The 12,295-nt window shown below is 39.7% G+C and overlaps 1 protein-coding gene across 1 annotated transcript in view; it reads right to left on the bottom strand.

Moving 5' to 3' along the window:
* Kiaa1210 (KIAA1210 ortholog) overlaps positions 1-12,295 on the bottom strand; it is a 39,244-nt gene that overhangs the window by 8,289 nt on the left and 18,660 nt on the right. The window contains exons 7-9 of the mRNA XM_042702508.1: positions 8,064-8,249; positions 5,102-5,210; positions 141-1,124 (exon numbers count right to left, since the gene is read on the bottom strand). Coding sequence (XP_042558442.1) covers positions 141-1,124; positions 5,102-5,210; positions 8,064-8,249 — 1,279 coding nt within the window. The remainder of the gene's footprint in view (positions 1-140; positions 1,125-5,101; positions 5,211-8,063; positions 8,250-12,295) is intronic.

Below are 12,295 nucleotides of genomic sequence, written 5' to 3'. Positions count from 1 at the left end.
GTGATCCTTGGAGATGGAAGTCACACGAACACTTTTGGATTCTGAGGCGCCTTGTCTAGTCTTACCCTGGGACTGGTAAGCCGGACCAGGAACCACTCCCTCAAAACTATTGTCCCCCTCTGGTATCGTATTCAAATGTGAGATGGCTTCATCTTGAGGCTTTCTCATGAACTGGGAAGAATAGCCAGGAGTTCCTTTCTTCTCGAGATTGCTCAATTCTTTACTGGCATTTTCTGATTTGGAGAAGACCTTTGGGTCCCCTTTATGTTTGCACGAGGATTGGATATGGTGGTCAGGAGTCTGCTTTTCCTCAGAACTGTTCTCCTCTGAATTACTCTTCAGAGTTGTTGAGTCTTTTTCAACTCTCGTGGCCTCCAAAGGCTGAGGAAGGCTTCTAGGAGGCAGCCTATCTGTAGAAATGTCTCCTTCTGGGCTAGGGCTTGTCATACCCGAAACATTCCCTGTGAACACCTGGACAACATTTCCACAAGACTTTTCTTTGCAGATAGTTGGGACACTCTGGGCCTGCTCCATTTTGCATTGAGCGTTTGAGCTGGAAGCATCTTGCTCTTCTGATTGATCTGAAGGGCTCATGAGCAACTGAGCATCTGCTGCTCTTGATAGCATGTTCTCTTCTTGGGTTGTAGGGAGCCTTTCTGCCAATGGCAAAAGGGAACTCTTGACTTCTTTCTTCTTGGCTCCAGCAGCTTCATCTTTATGGTGTTGTGATAGATCACCGCTCATGAACTCAGGGTCTCCAGATATAAGTTGGGGTTCAGATGCTCTTTTGGCTTCAAAACTTGCTTTAGCATTTCCCTTTTCTAAATCCCCTTTATTGGAACGCACCTCCATGCCTTGCTTCTCCAAAGGCTGGAGCCATAACAGGCACTCCTTGTCATTCTTATTGGAAGGCGAGAACTCAGCTATATTGCCTAGATCATGCAGTGGATTGGGCAGTCTGTCTCTTCGGAGTCCATATTCCAGTGTTAGTTTCCTTCGGCATCTTTTCCCAACCGCTATTGACATTGAGTGGACTTGGTTCCCAGCAACAACAATATTTGGAGCCTGGTCTGTTGTCTTCTGATCACACATATCAGTTTTGTTTTGATCCTTGGTGGAGAGACCTGTAGCAAAGAGCAATAAGGGAAAGAGAAAGACATGTGTTTTGAGTTTTAGATTTCCTAAAATAGAATTACTTTGCTCTGGCCCGGTGGATATGTATTTGCTATGTATTTTACTATGAAGAAGCAGCTGTTTATCAGCTTTGTGCAATAGGAAACTTTATTGAGTTTCTTAGGCTTGTTTGTGGGTACTCGACTTGCTTGTTCAGCTGGTGCTCTCCCACTTGAGCCATGCTTTCAAGCTATCATTTTGCTGGTTAACTGGAGAAGTCTTGTGGATTCTTATGGACTGAGCTAGCTTTTTTATATGCTTTTTATTGTAAAAATACTGTACAGAGTGGTTATAGTTACATGAGTAAGCTAATGAGTACATTTCCTATCGAGCATTTTTACCTCCTCCTTTGTTTTTCCTCTACCATCCCTTCCCTCCCCATCTCCCCAACTCCTCCCTCCCCCCTGCTGAAGTTGTAAAGTTTGTTTTCAACATAGTGTCTTGTACAACTCATTGTTACAATGGGTCCACTTGTATCCTTATTTCAGCCAGCATTTTGTTATTTCCCTTCCCCTCCCCAAATTAGAAAAATGTATATACAAGATGCAGGGCACTGACATCAAATACAGTGAAAACAGGGGTTATACCATGGGGGAAGAACATATAAGAGAAAAAAAATCACATAGTACATTTTAAAGATGTTAAAAACAATAGCAAGAAAGAAAAAACCACTTGTGTCCCTATCTTGGGGCTCATTTAACTTAACATCATCTTATATGGTCATTTTTAGATAGCTTTTGGGTTTTTCTGCTTGTCCTAGACTTATACTAGTTATTGCAAATAAGGGAAACAATGGGACCTATGTTTCTTTGGGCCTGGCTTACTTCAGTTAATTTTTTCCAAGTCTTTCCATTTCCTAACAAATGGGGTGATGTCATTGTTTCTGATGGAGGCAGAGAATTCCATTGTATAAATATACCACATTTTCTTGATCCATTCTACTGAGGGGCATCTGGGTTGGTTCCGTACCTTAGCTATGGTAAATAATTCTATAATAAACATAGTTGTGGTGGTAGCTTTAGTATAGCCTTGTTTGTGATTGTTTGGGTAAATGCCCAAAAGTGGGATTGCTGGGTCATAGGGGAGTTAGCTTGTTTTTGTTTTTGTTTTTCCAGTCCTGGGGCTTGAACTCAGGGCCTGGACACTGTCTCTGAGCTTCTTTTGGTCAAGGCTAGCACTCTACCACTTGAGCCACAGCACTACTTCTGGCTTTTTCTGCTTATGTGGTACTGAGGAATCAAAAGCAGGGCTTCATGCATGCTAGGCAAGTCCACATTCCAAGCCCCAGCCTGAGCTAGTTTTAAATAATGTTCCTACAGGTTTCAACTTTTCTAAATAGCTAGTATTACAGGCATGAGCTACTGGTACCTAGCTGGAAATTCTAAAAGGTGAATTTCAATTCTAGGAACTGATTTCAGAATTGGATCATCAACATTTTATCAATAGCCTGGTCCCTTATTATGTATGAGATGCATCAAAAAGAAAACTTTGTGCAACAACAATTATCTCTGAGGAAACTGACTGAGGCAGGCAGAAGGAAAATTCTTACTTTCGGACGACTATTTCTATTTTCGATTTAATATTTATCTGAACTACTTGGAATTCCATATCATGTGTCTGTCTCCTTTATTTTTTTAAGAAAGGTGTCAACAGGAGTTGTCAACAGCCTCTAAGGTAGCAGCTATGCAGATTGCTTCTCTCTTCTGTAGTATACTTTCTAAGGAACTCAGTTTGATCCCCAGGTATAGTAGCCCCTTTCTGCCTTTCTTCCCTCAGCAGCCACTGAATGCTCAGCGCCATCTATTGGTGGCATGTGTAACCTACAGCATTGAGAATAAGGGGTTGTGCTCCCAGTTATGTTTATCATGTGAAACATCAGAGTACCTGCTTCCCATGGGTATTGATTCAGCTCTTTTCTCCATGTATAAAAGGGACAACTATTAAAAGTGAATTAAAAATACTATTCAATTAGCTTTCCTTGTTTCCTTCCATCCCATACTATCTTCCTCTTCAAGAAAATTTTGTGGTTTTGTTTTCATGGGAAAAATATGCTTAGGTCTTTGCTGTCTTTGATCCTATGCTATTTTTGAGTCTGTGAAATCCTTGGTGACAAAACTTGAAATAACTGTTCAACTTAATTTGTGGGACATGAATTTCGCTTAAAAATATCAAATATTCCTGGGCTGGGAAGTGATAGAGCGCTTGCCTTGCATGCTCGAGGCCCTGGGTTCGATTCCTCAGCACCACATAAGCAAAAAAGAAAAAACCCGGAAGTGGTGCTGTGGCTCAAGTGGTAGAGCACTAGCCTTGAGCTGAAGAGCTGAGGGACAGCACCCAGGCCCAGAGTTCAGGCCCCACAACCGGACCCCCCCCAAAAAAAACCCAAAAATATCAAATATTCCTTGCTACTCATCATTAACTGGAACCAAAATCCATATATGCACCCACAAACACAAGGAGGGATTTTCTTACTCTTTTGACATTCACAAAACTTTTTTTTTCTGGAATAGAAAAAGAATGAAAGGTTTAATATATATGTACATATACATATTAGAAAGACTTGAAAATATATGCATTTTTGCCAGGTACTCGTGGCTCACCCCTGTAATTCTAGCTACTTGGCAGCAGAGAGCAAGAGGATCAAACTTCAAGGCTAACCCTGCTGGGAAAAAATGTTCATAAGACTCCTATCTCAATAGAAAAAGTTGGGTGTGGTGGCATGTGCCTGTCATCTCAGCTTCTTCAGTGGTGTCAATAGGATATTGCAGTCCAGACAAACAGTGGAAAATATGAAATTCTGCCTCAAAAATAACTAGAGCAAAAAGGGCTAGAGATGGAGCTCAAGTGGTTGGTTTGCCTAGCAACTATGGAACCCTGAGTTCAACCACAGTACCACCAGAAATAAATCTTTTTTGTCAGTACTGTTGTTCCTGTCTGGTCCTGTTGTTGACGAAAAATGTTGATGAGAAATCACTAGCTGTACTCTCGTATCTGGGCTCATAAACTCAGCATGCAAGAGAGGATTAAATACATTTACAAAAAAACCCTACCTCTCTAGTTTGAAATTCATTTTGATGTGATAGATGTGACCCTCTACCCAGATGCCCCTCAGTAGATGAATGGATCAAGAAAATGTGGTATATATATACACAATGGAATTCTATGCCTCCATCAGAAAGAATGACATTGCCCCATTTGTTAGGAAATGGAAAGACTTGGAAAAAATTATATTAAGTGAAGTAAATCAGGCCCAAAGAAACATAGGTCCCATGGTTTCCCTTATTTGCAGTAACTAGTATATGCCTGAGACAGGCAGAAAAGGTCAGATAAGTTGATGTTAAGTGAAATGAACCCCAAGATTAGTATTGAAATGTTTTTGCTTTCATGCAATTGTTTCTAACATATTTATAAGATGATATCTTTGTTGCCTTGTATGTCCCTCCCCCACGGTATAACCCCTGCTTTCACTGTATTTGATGTTGGTATTTGTGGAGGGGAAGGGAAAAAAAAAACAAATCGTTTAAATAGGGATACAGGTGGACCCATTGCAACAATGAGATATACAAATCGTTATGTGGAAAAACGAACTTTACAACTTCGGCAGGGGAGTTGGGGGGAGGGGAAGGATGGGAAGGGATGGGAAAGGGAAACAAAGGAGGAGGCAACAATGCTTGATAAGAAATGCACTCATTATCTTGCCCATGTAATTGTATGGTATTTTCACAATAAAAAAATAAAGACTTTGCAAATGTTAATTGGGATCATTTGGTAGGTTACATAGAGAACACTGCATGGACTACCCCTATCTTCAATTACAGACTCTGAAGGGCCACAGTCAGGCCAATACTTATTCATAGCTCTGGGCATATTGCATTGTGCAGTGAAGCCTGTAGCACACATTTCTGGGTGAAGGGGAAAATATGCCAACCTGCATTGCTTTTCTTCACCTTCTTTTGGACAGCTTCTCTTGTTCTGGTTGGGTTTTTTTCTTCTTCAGAAACCAATGAAGGGATGGACTCTTCCTGCTTGGGCTTTTGCTAAAAGATACAAAGAAAGAGCTGGAATCTAATCTACTCTCTCTTGGCAAAAAAAAGTCATTCAAAGTAATGATAATGCATCATTTGCAAAGAAATGTAGGGACCTGGAGAAAAAAATTCTGTTGTAAAGTAAGCCGGGCCCAGAGAGACGATTACGTACAAAGGTTACATGTTTTCTCCCATGTGGAAACTAGAATTTGTTTATAAATATATAAGTACTTTGGGTGTATGTAAGTGGACACAAAAGCATTCACTGAAAAAAGGTAGATTCAAGGGAGAACTCAGTGTAATTCCTTGGAAAAAGGCAACACCATGTTCAACAAAATAAACACAAAGAAGTGGGTCCTGGAAAGGAGTTAAGAGGCGTCAAGGGGAGATGGACAGGCAAATGAGGAGAAGAAAGGGGAGAAATGCCGTCAATAATTCCATGCATATCCTATAAAATTAAGAAAAGTGATTGGAAGTAGGGGGTTTGGAGGGGAAGGTGGGATATTAAAGAAGTGATGTTGACCAAGATGCATTTTAAACTGCTTTGTTGGGTGACAACACCTTTGTATAACTACCTAAAGACAGTAAATGAAAAAAAAATCATTCAGAGCTGAGTGCTGGTGGCTCATGCTATTCAGGAGGTTGAGATCTGAGGATCACAATTCAAAGCCAACCTGGGAAGGAAAGTCAGTGGGACTTTTGTCTCCAATTAACCACCAGAAAAACAGAAGTGGTATTATGGCTCAAGTAGTGGAGCTCTTGCCTTGAACTGAAGAGCTCAGGGACAGCACCCAGGCCCAGAGTTAGACCCCATGGCCTCCTATAAGAGGTCCCTAGGGATCACTACTGGAAGTGATTTATCCACACCTGGAGTTCCTAATCTTTGAGCATTATGCTGTAGGATTATTCTGAAAACACCTCAGATACTACCAAAACACACTGGAAAGCCAGAAATCTGAAAAATGGGTCTGCTGAGCCTGACAACATAATGTTGGAATTGGAAAATTTACCAAAATCCAACAAATCCTGTTTAGCTTCTCCGTGGGCAATGAGGGAAAGCATGAATTTGACCTTTTCTGCTCAAAAGAATAAAAGACGGTTAGGGATTTCTCATGAAGAAAGACAAAAAAAAAATGGTGACGAGTTAAGCCCTTATGCTGCATGGGTTGAAATTGGTTTAATGTAAATAGGGTTTTCAGATAATTACAGTCAACTCTGGGAATGTCAGAGTAGCATTGCATTGAGGAATAATTATCTCCCATTTGCTTAGTGGGAGTCCTTATGAGAAATATCAAAAGGCAGATGTACATCTCTGTACCCCCATTGAAAATGGCTGTGCAAATAACCTCAGACTGAAATCATTTACTTTTCAGTAAATGAGGTCAGAGAGATATGGGTTCAAGTCTCGTCATCATTTACTTGCTGTGTAACCTTGGGCAAGTTATTTTCTAACTTTGAAAATCAGGAGTCCCACTGGGACTTGCAGATTTAAGAAATTCCAGAGCATGGACAAGTGGTAGCAGCCCCTGTGTTATAAGCAATCCTGAATCTTCTTCTGTTCATCTATATGGCAAGGAGAAAGTCACAGGGGTGAAGTAGATGGCCTGGTCTTCTTGGAAAGTTCTGCTCTGATCTTTGCTCAATTAGTTTGTGCAGAAGGAAGAAGGGTCACATGAAGTTTCCCTTCACCACCATACCCTCCCTTCCTCCCTCCCAGGTTTTTGAAGATGTGCTTAGGTAGATAATGTACCTATAGGGTTTGGCATCTGTTAATTGGTCATCCCTTGCTTCATAGCAAATCAAGGATGATTTCAGAGGCACCAGAAGCCCTCCCACAGGTCCTTGCTCCTCCAATGCTTTCCCCATTTGTATTATGTCAACTTTCTAAAAGAAGACTGAGATGTGTAAGGAATAGGCAACATCGTGGGCATGAAAATAGGACCAACCTGGAAGTCAAAAGACTGAATTCTAGTTTGAGCTCTGCTCTTGCATGAGTACTTGACTTTGGACAGGTACCTGAATGATTTGGGTTTTAATACTCTTCCCTGGAAAATGCTTGTGCTACACAATCATTGCATTTTTTCCAACTGATGTAAAGCCTTTTATTTTTAGCTCCAAATCACTGAGAAATTGAGGAGTTGACCAAAGTAGAATTTCAAAGTCATCAACACATCCTTTTGAACACGGGGTGAGGGGAACCTTTAGAATTCTTTGTGACAAAGCTTTTTACTAAAAGCAAGGATCAAGAAACGTAATTTAACATTTCTCCGTGAATTAAACAAATAATGAACATGACTTCTTACCCTAGACTAGAATACAGTGTGGCCCCAAGGAACCTAATGAGGTGAGCAATGTTCTGACCATCTACACTAAGTATTTCCAGCTTATTTTTGTCCTAGCTCTCTAGCCTCTGTCACTTCTCTTTGCTGTCAGATCTCTGTGTTTGATCTGTGGCCATGTATTTTTCCTCTGTTTATTTGCCATACTTGAGGATGAAGCCCAGGGCCTTGCATATGCAAGGCAAGCATTATACTACTATCCAGGCCTTTGTGTGGTGAAATATATATATATATTATATTGTATTATATATGTAATATAATAAATTATAATAATATATCATATATTAATATAGCATATTTTCATATACTATATAAATTATAATGTATTTGCATATATTATACTATACACACATATACACATATGCTCTCTCCTCCCTCTTGGGGTGTCAAGATTATGTCAATTTTGCCATCCCTGCTTGGCATATGGATTTCCTAAACCATATCCTTCCCAAGGAGTGCTTTGCAAAGGTTGAAACTCATCTTCTCTTAAACAGAAATTTTTAACTTGGTCTTTTGAAAAACTTACAATTAAAATAATCTTCTTCTTTTGTTTTCGAGGATTTAAAGCCATTTTGTGTCTAGCAGCAGAAGAATCCAAACAACTTTGGTTGGTGGCTGGGATGCTGAAATCCGCGTGCTGGTAGGCGTTGCTCGGACAGGAGCACATGGCAGACTGTAAGTGCTCAGACTCAGGTGATGGTTCAGCGAGGCTCTGGAAAGAGTGGGAGTAAAAAAGTGAGTCAACCTCTGTGCTGTCACTGATCTCAAAGTTGGAAATATTTCTGCCTGAAAAATTCCTAATGAGCTAGGTACCGGTGCCTCACACTTGTAAATCCTAGCTATTCAGGAGCTGAGATCTGAAGACTGTGGTTTGAAACCAGCCCAGGAAGGAAGGAAAATCTGTGAGACTCCATTCTCCAATGAACCAGCAAGAAGCCAGAAGTGGAGCTGTGGATCAAGTAGTAGAGAGTACTAGCCTTGAGCAAACACCAAACACACACACACACACACACAGAGCGCCAAGGCCCTGAATTTAAGCCCCATCTCTCTCTCTCTCTCTCTCTCTCTCTCTCTCTCTCTCTCTCTCTCTCTCCTCTCTCTCTCTCTCTCTCTCTCTCTCTCTCTCTCTCTCTCACACACACACACACACACACACATACACAAATTCCTAAAGAAGAAATCAATGAACGACTACCTCCTTTTCCTCTACTGCTCTGTGGACACATTAGAGGCAAACCATTTGGCTGCTCCTCTTGTAGGTGAAATTCAGAAACAGGAAGAAATTCAGGTTGTGCAAGGTCAAAGAGTTTACATGTTTTCTTGTCCCATATCCCTCTCTTAGTGACAGGAGGCCATTTGATTGCAGTAAAACACACAATCTGTGTCCAAAACCCAATAAGTTTCTAGGATTTCTACACCAGATGGTTGGGTAGGGTGGAGGGAAAAAATCAGGTTGGAAGATGACTGGCTTGCAAGTTAGGTTTTCATAGAGAGGATACTAACTCTATTTATAGGTACCTCTTATAGGGGCAAGGATGATGGCAGGTCCTTGAAGAACTGAGAGTTTCTAATTCCAAAGGATTAGAACTGAGAGTTTATAATTCCAAAGGGGTAGAGTTTCTAGCCTCCAAACTATTTGGTTCTGACATACCAAGTTGGATTCCTTAGTAGGAACTTCAAAATGGTCTCCTCTGAGTTATGGGCCATGCAATTTTTTTTGTGCCTGTTGTAGGGCTTGAACTCAAGGCGTGGGCACTGTCCCTGAGTTTCTATTGATCAAGGCTAGCACTCTACCACAGCTCCATTTCTGGCTTTTTGGTGGTTAATTGAAGATGAGTCCCATGTACTTTTCTGCTCCTTTGGCTTTGAATGGTGATCCTCAGATCTCAGCCTCCAGAGTAGCTAAGATTACAGGCATGATTCACTGGTACCCAGCTCATAAGTGATAATGTTTAAAAAAATCTAGGAGCATGCCAAGTATCTCCTCTGACAAAACTAGAATGAAACTAGAAATCAATAACAGAAGGAAAACTAGAAAAGTAACAAATAGGTGGATATTAACAGTATATTCTTAGGAAACTAATGAGTTAAAGAAGTAATCAAAATTAACCAAAGTTAGAAAATATTTTAACATTAATAAAAACTAAAAGAAAATATAACAAAACATATGAGATATATCAGTATATGTCTATGTTAAGAAAAAAAGAAAAAGATTTCAACCCAGTAACTACCCAAATTCTCAACCTTAAGGAACTAGGGGAAAAAAGCCTAAAACTAAAGTTTCTAGAATAAAGAAAACAATATCAATTAGAGCAAAAATAAATGAGATGGTGAACAGAAAAACAAGAGATAAAAGTAACCAAGAAAAAGAAATGCATCCTAATCTGAGTCCTGGTGGCTCACGCCTATAATCCTAGCTATTCAGGAGGCTGAGCTTTGAGGATCGTGATTCAAAGCCAGACTAGTCAAGAAAGTACCTGAGACTCTGATCTCCAATTAACCACTCCCAAAAAGGGAGAAATGGCTCAAGTGCTAGAGCAGTAGCCTTGAGCACAAAAGCTCAGGGACATCACCCAATGCCCTGAGTTCAAGTCGCAGGACCAGTACTAAAAAAAAAAAAAAGGAAAGAGAAAGAAAGGAAAGGAAAGGAAGGAAGGAAGGAAGGGAGGGAGGAAGGAAGGAAGGAAGGAAGGAAGGAAGGAAGGAAGGAAGGAAGGAAGGAAGGAAGGAAGGAAGGCTGGCAGGCAGCCAAACTGAAGATAAGCAAATAAAATTCTATTCACAAAAGATACACTTCTATATAGAGAAAATTCTAAAGAACCCCTATAGACTTATTGTAGCTGGTTAATGAATTCATTAAAGTTAAGATACATGATCAACAAATGAAGGATCCAAAAAAGAAAATTAAGCAAACACAAAAATATTAAACAAACAACAAAATATCAAAGAATAAATTTAACCAAGAAGGTACAAGGCTTGGACTCTATATAACTACAAAATTTTGCTGAAAGAAATTTCAAAAGACCCTGATAAGTGAAAAAAATTCTATGTTCATGAATTATGAAGCAATACTAAAATGGTGATACTTCCCAAAGTTTTATACAAATTAAATATCATCCTTATGAAAATCCCACTAGACTTTTTTTTTGAAGCTATGGAAAAACTGGTCAAAACATTCATATGAAATTGCAAGGACCCTGATAAACCAAAACAACCCTGAACAAGATCAAAATTCTCACACTTTCAATGTTAAAACACTACATAATTGCAGTAATCAAAATACTATGGTACTGGTATTAGGATAGACATATATATTGATGAAATAGAACTATGCTCACAAATAAACCTGTTCAATTATGGATAACTGACTTTCAACAAAAGTATCAAGAAGATAAATTCAGCGGGGAAAAGTATTAAAAGTCTTTTTTAAACAATTGTACTAAGACAACTGCAACTACCACATGCAAAAGAATGAAACTGCACCCTTATTATTCACAATGTACAAAAATTACCTCAAATGGATGAGAAATAAAACTAGAAGAAAATGTAATAGTGATGGCTACGTAATGGAAGCAAAAATATCAAAAAGTCAAATTAGATTTCATCAAAAAATTTCAAAGTTAACTTTGGAAAGCAGTATAGAGGTTCCTCAAAAGACTTCACATAGAGCTCCCCTATGACCCAGCAATCCCACTTTTGGGCATTTACCCTAATGTTTACAAACAAGACCACACTAAAGCTACCAGCACAACTATGTTTATTGCAGCATTATTTACCATAGCTAAGATATGGAACCAACCCAGATGCCCCTCAGTAGATGAATGGATCAAGAAAATGTGGTATATATACACAATGGAATTCTATGCCTCCATCAGAAAGAATGACATTGCCCCATTTGTTAGGAAATGGAAAAACTTGGAAAAAATTATATTAAGTGAAGTAAGCCAGGCCCAAAGAAACGTAGGTCCCATGGTTTCCCTTATTTGTAATATCTAGTATATGTATGAGTCAAGCAGAAAAGGTCAGATAATGTGATGTCAGGAAAATGAACCCTTAGATGTGTATTTTAATGTTTTTTTCTTTCATGCATGTGTTTCTAACACATTTATAAGATTATCTCTTTGTTGCTTTGTATGTCCCTCCCCCACAGTATAACCCCTGCTTTCACTATATTTGATGTCAGTATAACTTGTGGAGGAGATGGGGAAAAACCAGTTGTTTAAGGATACAGGTGGACCTGTTGCAACAATGAGAAGTACAAGTTGTCATGTCCAAAACGAGCTTTACAACGTTGGTGCCGGGGGGGGGGGGGGGAGGGAAGGGGGGGAAGGAGAAGGATTGGGATTGGGGGGGAGGGGGGAGGCTGGGAAGGGATGTGAAGGGTAAACAAAGGAGGAAGCTGCTATGCTTTGCAAGAAATGTACGCATTATCCTGCCCATGTAACTGTAACTCCTCTGTACAGTATGTCCACAAATAAAATTAAATTAAATTAAAAAAAATTTCAAAGTTATTGATCAAAGGCAACTCCCAGTGAAGGAAGGGGTGGATAGAGGAGGGATGGGTGAGAATGTTGAAAGGGGTGACATTAATCAATATATAGTATATTCATAAATGGCTTTGTTAAATGGCAACTCCTTTGTCACAACTTAAGGATAATATTTTTTTAAAGACAACTCACAAACTGGAGGTGTGGCTCAAGTGGTAGAGACTCATCCTGAACAGAAAAAAAAGAAAGGCAACTCACAGAAAGAGGAAAC

The sequence above is a fragment of the Dipodomys spectabilis genome, unplaced genomic scaffold, assembly GCF_019054845.1.
Source record: "Dipodomys spectabilis isolate Male_0828 unplaced genomic scaffold, ASM1905484v1 ptg000325l, whole genome shotgun sequence".
NCBI classification, from domain to species: domain Eukaryota; kingdom Metazoa; phylum Chordata; class Mammalia; order Rodentia; family Heteromyidae; genus Dipodomys; species Dipodomys spectabilis.
The sequence above is the reverse complement of the archived record's forward strand: the minus strand, read 5'-3'. Positions and strand labels throughout refer to the sequence as shown.